Source organism: Engraulis encrasicolus, chromosome 9, assembly GCF_034702125.1.
Source record: "Engraulis encrasicolus isolate BLACKSEA-1 chromosome 9, IST_EnEncr_1.0, whole genome shotgun sequence".
Lineage (NCBI taxonomy): Eukaryota > Metazoa > Chordata > Actinopteri > Clupeiformes > Engraulidae > Engraulis > Engraulis encrasicolus.
This window is the reverse complement of record NC_085865.1, coordinates 19,811,162-19,818,280: the sequence shown is the minus strand read 5'-3', so window position 1 is coordinate 19,818,280 and position 7,119 is coordinate 19,811,162. Positions and strand designations below refer to the sequence as shown.

Sequence of the window (7,119 nt, the reverse complement as noted above, 5' to 3'; positions counted from 1 at the left end):
CCAGTCTTCAGTTCAGCCACAGTTCTCATATGAAGTAGTTGGCTACATGTTTTTGTATGGAGATAGAGTAAACAGTCATTGAATTCACAGTGTTTATTACTCTATTTACTCTATTACACTATTTTGCTTTTGTGCCAGAAAGAGAATGTCATCCCATCTCTGTCTGTACCTTAGCTTGCCAATAACACTCCTATGATGGACTGCTGGAGGTCTGTCAAAGTTATCAGAGGCTGTGATATACACTATGTATAGATGTAAAATGTGTGATGGCGATAATTGCTTTTAGATAAACTTCAGGTGGCTGGTAATCTTTTTTCGCATCAGTGAGTAAAAAGTTTTCATGTTGCTAATTGAAAGGGGGCTCAATGCTTGACGCAAGCCTAAGAGGAAGTTGGCCAGACTGTCTTTTCCTGTCAGACTTGGTGGTGGTGATGGCAGGAAAATAAGCAATGGTTGTCTGTATAGTGGGGTGGTAATTGCGTGTTTCCAATAATCAATTAAAGGTGTCTTAAAGGCTCCTAATTGAGAAGTAGCTTACACTTTGTTGCAAAGAGAGAGTTGGGCAGTGTTATTTGCGTTAAAAAATGCGGCACCTTGGTGTCTATAAACGGCTTCTGATTATAATTTTCCCAACAACTATGAGTGAAACATTTCCATGTTGCTAATTGAGAACTGGCTCAATGTTCTGGCGCAAGCCCAACAGACAGTTAGGCAGACTAAAAGTAGTGCAGGCGAAGCGCAAACATCCAGTATAACAGGTGCTGGATCAAACAGGGGTGTGTTGAAGAAGCGATTGAACCGCTGAACCGATTTATTCAACGCAATGTTTCGACCTCACATGGTCAGACCGTGTGAGGTCGAAACATTGTGTTGAAAGAATCGATGAGCAGCAACAGTGAGCGGATGTACTTTCCTCTTCTACAGATAGACCAGAGAGAGTAGAGAGAGAGAGGTTCCATTGGTCCATTGTTTCCGGGTTCCATGATTGCAAGGGCGGGGGGGAATCCCCCTTTAGGCAGACCTAGGCAGACCTAAGGACTGTTCTATTCAATGCCAGGAGTATTATGACACGCCCCTTTAGGCAGACCGGAACCTGGTCATGTTAGGTGCCCATAGCAACCTATTACATTGGCATATCTCCATATACTTAATCTCTGGTTAGACAGACCACTTTTTCTAGTCAAGCTTGGTGTGTTGTTATCAGGCTTGAGCTGCCCCAGTCCCGGGACAGACTCTATCTATGGAATAATGTGTGTTTGTGTGTGTGTATGCTTAACTCTGTGCTAATGTACTTTAAAAAAAAAAAAACCCTACTCAGCATCTGCGCTTGTTGTCCTGTATATTTCCTGTGAACTTTGTATCTGCTAGTGATGTTGGCTATGATTATGTCCTCGATTGTAAGTTGCTTTGGTAAAAAAGCGTCTGCCAAATGCACTGTAATGTAATGTAATGTAAACATGTAGAACAGATAGCAGCTCTTTGTGTCTATGTCCTTTAAGCTAGACAAATCAAACTCAGGCCCGGGGGCCCAATCAAGCCCGTGGAGTTACTTTGATTGGCCCATGAGCTCAGTTCAAATGTATTTTACAGTTGGTCCACATACACCATTAATGTAAAGTCATATCGCTTGAACAATCCATTTTGCCCAGTTGCCAAAATTTCTCCCAGTCATACAGCAGATTATGTTCAGGCACATATACGCTATCATATATGAGTGTTTTTAAAATTTGCCTTTGAGTTTTAAGTTCGTGCCTGCAGAATATTTGCCTATCCTTTAAAATGCAAACACAGAGTTTGGCGTATGACTTCATCACAAGTTTTTAATTTTGGCCCCCTGTGAATTTGAGTTTGACATCCCTGCTTTAGGCAAACTGACAGCTTAGTCAAGTTCATGCTGTGAGCACCATGACATATTCATTACCAGAGATGGCTGCGGCACGTCCTTGCTCTTTGTTCTCGAGGTCTCACGCCGATCTCTCTCTCTCTCTCTCTCTCTCTCTCTCTCTCTCTCTCTCTCTCTCTCTCTCTCTCTCTCTCTCTCTCTTCCTTTCTGTCTCTCTCTCTTCCTTTCTGTCTCTCTCTATTCCTTTCTCTCTCTCTCTCTCTCTCTCTCTCTCTCTCTCTCTCTCTCTCGCTCTCTCTCGCTCTCTCTCTCTCTCGTTTACAGTGCAAATCTCCTGTGGGACATCCACGCTGTACCAGAACGCCTACTCGACGTCTAATGAAGAGATCAAACACAACCAGGTGAGAAGAACAAACAATCCTCTTTTTTATTATTTCCACTCTTTCTCACTGACTCACCACCAAAAACAACTGTCATCACTTTTATTGCTTTTCTATCTGTTCTTTTTTTTTCATTTCCACTTTTTTTCACACCTGTCCGTCCTCTTTGACCGCGCATTGCACAAAGCCGTCCACGGCAATCATCCACTTTTAAAGTCAACTTCCTAAAGCAGTTTGGTGGTTGTTATCAGCCTTCTGTGTGAATGTGATACTTTTGAAAATAAATAAATAAATAAAAAAGTGAATAAATAAATAGATAAACCTCAGCAGATGCTCTCCCTATGCTTTATGGAAGATTGTAAATCGAGGGCGGTTTGCGAGGCTCTGCATTTCGCATGTCGCGGGAGGCTATAAAGAAGGGCCCTCGTTAGTGGTAATAAGCGAAACCTAATGCCTGGCAGTGTCTGTTAGTCACTGGGAAGGGTCAGCTGTTGCTTTTGCGAGACTTTTATGGAGTCAATTACACAAATGAATTCATGCCTCCATATGTCTGCTTTCGCCGTTTTTTATGAAACATCTGGTAACAGTCGTTGCGCCCTAGCTCTGGAACAGGCTGCAACTCAATAACTTTACATTTGAAAACGGCAGTGTTTAGCTGGGAGGAAGAACTCTCATCATCACCAGGCCACCCACACACAGGCACACAGTCTCATACATATTACCAAAACTGACCCCACCTGTCAGGAAAGAAATATTTTTGTACTTTTAGCTTTACCAATTACAACAAAATTACCAAGAAAATGTGTGTTATCGGGACTGCAATGTGGTCTCCAAAAAGACACACACTCTCTCTCCCTCTTTCTCTCTTTCTCTCTCTCTCTCTCTCTCTCTCTCTCTCTCTCTCTCTCTCTCTCTCTCTCTCTCTCTCTCTCTCTCTCTCTCTCTCTCTCTCAAACACACACAAATTAGTGAGTGCTTACCATCTGTCTGAGGGTGGTGCAATAATGACCACTGTGGCTTAAATCAGGATTGCTGCAGCTCCGGCCAGCTGCAGTAGAAAAAGTGACGTGTGGTTGAAGATGGGTGTGTGGGATTGAGGCAGGTGGGTAAAAGGGGTTCTCTAAACAGCCGCCAAAATACAGCGCAGACTCATCTCTTCTCCAATCTCCCAGCTGTATCTACCGGATGCCTCCAGGCAGTCCTGCATTTACCTACCGCCCCCGTCTCTTGTACTGTATATCTTCCCTCAGGGCTGGATCTAGCCATTTTGGGGCCCTAGGCGAAATATAAACATAGGGCCCTCAAAAGTCATTTTATAGACATACAATTCCGAGTTCTTGGTGCAATGTATGTGTTTTGTCTCGTATGTATCTTCGATTACTTTACATAAGTGACAAATTCAGATCAAGCCAACTTTTTTTGTATGTTTACCGCGACTTGTGTGACAGTTGAGGCTCCTATGGAGAACAGATTTTGTCGGAGCCCTAGGCAGTTGCCTAGGTTTGCCTAATGGAAGTCCTCCTCTGTCTTCCCTTCTCTCTTAATGACCTAATTCTGGAAGTTCACCCTGTGTGCCTCTTTTTTCAAATCCCCAGCTTCTTTACTCAACCAGCCAAAAAGTGCTCGCTCTTTTTCTCTCTCATGCACTCATCTGCAATTTCAGCGGATTCCTTTTTCAACTATGATCATCATCATAGACGTCCTGTCTGTTCAGGCTCTGATGACTGATCTGTTAAATGTCAAGTTCGAGATTGTCTCAAACTTTAAAAGTGGCACAGGGCGGAGAATTTTAAAGGGAATGTTAAAGGCCTTCTTTTACTGCATATAACAGCAGCATTTATGCTCCTGTCCTTCCTCCCTCCGTATCTCCTTGGAAACAGAGCCAAGAAGACCCCCTGGTGTTATTAGCATTACATTCTTTCACTATATAATGTATGTGGGCAGTCATGGGTAAGCGGTTAGGGCGTCAGACTTGTATCCCAAAGGCTGCCGTTTTGACTTCCGACCCGCCAGGTTGGTGGGGGGAGTAATTAACCAGTGCTCTCCCCGATCCTCCTCCATGACTAAGGTACCCTGAGCATGGTACCGTCCCTCTGCACTGCTCCCTTCTGGCCATTGGGGGCTGCCTTCTTGCACTGATGAGGCATAAATGCAATTCCACTGTGTGTCACAAAGACAATGGGAGTTGGGGTTTCCCAGTTAGGCTTTCATATTCACATTGTTAGTGTGACTTTCCAGTGCTCAGCTGACCCTCCATTGGCTCCCTGCTTGAAGAGTCCGCTGAAGTGTGCATTCTGCTATCGGTAGTGATAGGGCAGGGTTTCCCAAACTGGGGTGCGTGCACCCCTGGGGGTGCATGGCCTGCCACAAAGGGGTGCGCGAGCTGAAATGAGTAATGGCTGAGATGTGTGTTTTTATACAGAATTAATGAACAGTATGTAGTTTTTAATTGTTTGGTGGAACTGGAAGGATACATCTAAAGTGTAATTTATAACTCCTAAACTTGTCATGTAACACGTTCCATTGTGATGATGGCAGAAAAAACCTCAGGTCTATTGGAAATGTGGATTGGCCACAATATGCGGCTGTGCAACATTCGCTTAGGGGGTGCGCGAACCACATCGAAATGTAAAAAGGGGTGCGCAGGGAAGAAAGTTTGGGAACCGCTGTGATAGGGGAATGAAGGAACATGAGTGTTTGACTGTGTAAGGCAAGGCAAGGCAAGTTTATTTATATAGCGCATTTCATACACAGGTGCAACTCAATGTGCTTCACAAAGTTAACAAATGTAAATGAAAGGAAACAGGGAAGAAAGAAGGAAATGAATTAGAGTCAAAAAACATTTAAAACATTAAGATAAAACATAAGGTAAAAATAATAATAAAATAAAATAAAACAAATGAAATAAACATAAAAATAATAATAATAATAAGTAATTTAAGCTAGGGGAAAGCATCTGAGAACAGCTTTGTCTTGAGTCTAGATTTAAAGCTATCAATAGTGGGTGCATTTTTTATGTCATCTGGAAGCTGGTTCCAAAGCTTTGAAGCATAGAAGCTAAAGGCTGCCTCTCCACACTTTGTTTTGACTTTTGGAATCACCAGCAAATTCTTCTCCGTTGACCTTAGTGACCTAGTTGGTGCATACAGCTGAAACATATCCAGTAGATATGTGGGTCCCATTCCATTTAGTGATTTAAACACAAGTAGCATAGCCTTAAAATCAATTCTGTAGCTTACTGGGAGCCAGTGCAGCGATCTTAAAATTGGAGTAATGTGGTCGAACTTCCTTGTCTTTGTAAGAACCCTTGCAGCTGCGTTTTGTACAAGTTGAAGCTGTTTAATGGTCTTATTGGGGAGGCCAGTAAAAAGACTGTTACAGTAATCAACTTTACTAGAAATGAAGGCATGTATTAGCTTCTCCAGATCATGTTTAGACATCAGGCCCCTAAATTTAGAGACGTTTTTTATGTGATAAAATGCAGACTTAGTAATAACTTTCATGTGACTGTTGAAGTTTAGGTCACTGTCAATGAGGACCCCAAGATTTTTAACTGTTTCCCTTGCTTTCAGTCCCTTCGTTTCAAGGATAGTAGCAATCTTTTGTCTCTCCTCTCTTTTCCCAAATATAATTACTTCAGTTTTATCTGTGTTCAGCTGGAGGAAATTGTGAGACATCCATTTCTTAATTTGGTCCATGCAATGATAGAGTGATTCAAGGGGGGTATAGTCATTTGGGGACATAGATAAGTAGAGCTGGGTATCATCCGCATAGCTATGGTAATTTATGGAGTTATTCTCGATAATTTGTAGCAGGTATCTATTCGTGCAACAGTCAAACAAACAAGCAGCAGACTTTCTGGACAAAACACTGGCCCACTTCTGCCACCACATACAGGTTTGAATCCCATTCTTCCACTCCCTGGCTCAAGGAGGATCAAGGATCACGGCACCTAACCCCATACTTCTCCAGGGACTGTAACCAATACCCTGTAAATGTGTAACTGTACGTCGCTTTGGATAAAAGTGTCTGCCAAGTATAATGTAATGTCATGAAAGTTTTTGCGCATGTGTGTGCATGTGTGTACGTGTGCGCTCATGCCCTCTCTCTCTCTCTCTCTCTCTCTCTCTCTCTCTCTCTGTGTCCGCTCAGGTAACCGCGGTGCAGCCCGTCCCCCAGGAGGCCGTCCTGCACAAGGACTACGAGTCGATGCCGCCGCCGCCCTTCCAGAACTCCACAACGCGGAGCTTCGAGGAGATCCTGGAGGAGCAGATCAACCGGGCGGCCACGGCCGGCGAGCACAATATGCACCTGGGCCTCAAGTCGACCGGCAACTACGTGGACTTTTACTCCGCAGCCCGGCCCTATAGCGAACTCAACTACGAGACCAGTCACTACCCAGCCTCGCCGGACTCTTGGGTCTAGAAGAGCCTTGGGGTGTATGTGTATGTGTGTGTGTGTGTGTGTTTGCGTGTGGGTGTGTGTTAATTTGTGTGTTCGTGGATATGTGTGTGTGTGTGTGTGTGTGTGTGTGTGTGTGTGTGTGTGTGTGTGTGTGTGTGTGTGTGTGTGTGTGTGTGTGTGTGTGTGTGTTTGTGTATATATGCCTGTGTGTGTGGCTGGGGTTTGGGGTGTGGTGGGTTGTTTGGGTGGGCGCGGTACACTGAGCACAGAAGCATCAGCTGACTGAAAGGCTGGTGTGGATGACTTGGGAAGGGGTATGGGGGCGGGTTGGACGACTGCATGTGCATGCCACAAGACATTGTTTGTTACGTTCAGTTTGTTCAAAGCTGCTCCACAGAGAGGAAGAGAAAGAGGGATAGAGGGAGAGAGAGAGAGAGAGAGAGAGAGAGAGAGAGAGAGAGAGTGAAACAAAGATGAAGGATGAAATGATGA

General features: G+C 44.1%; 1 protein-coding gene across 1 annotated transcript in view; it reads left to right on the top strand.

Moving 5' to 3' along the window:
- Nucleotides 1-6,714, top strand: part of ctnnd2a (catenin (cadherin-associated protein), delta 2a) — a 458,968-nt gene extending 452,254 nt beyond the window's left edge. The window contains exons 20-21 of the mRNA XM_063206720.1: nt 2,168-2,244; nt 6,376-6,714. Coding sequence (XP_063062790.1) covers nt 2,168-2,244; nt 6,376-6,648 — 350 coding nt within the window. The 3' untranslated portion in view covers nt 6,649-6,714. The remainder of the gene's footprint in view (nt 1-2,167; nt 2,245-6,375) is intronic.
- Nucleotides 6,715-7,119: the final 405 nt, after the last annotated feature.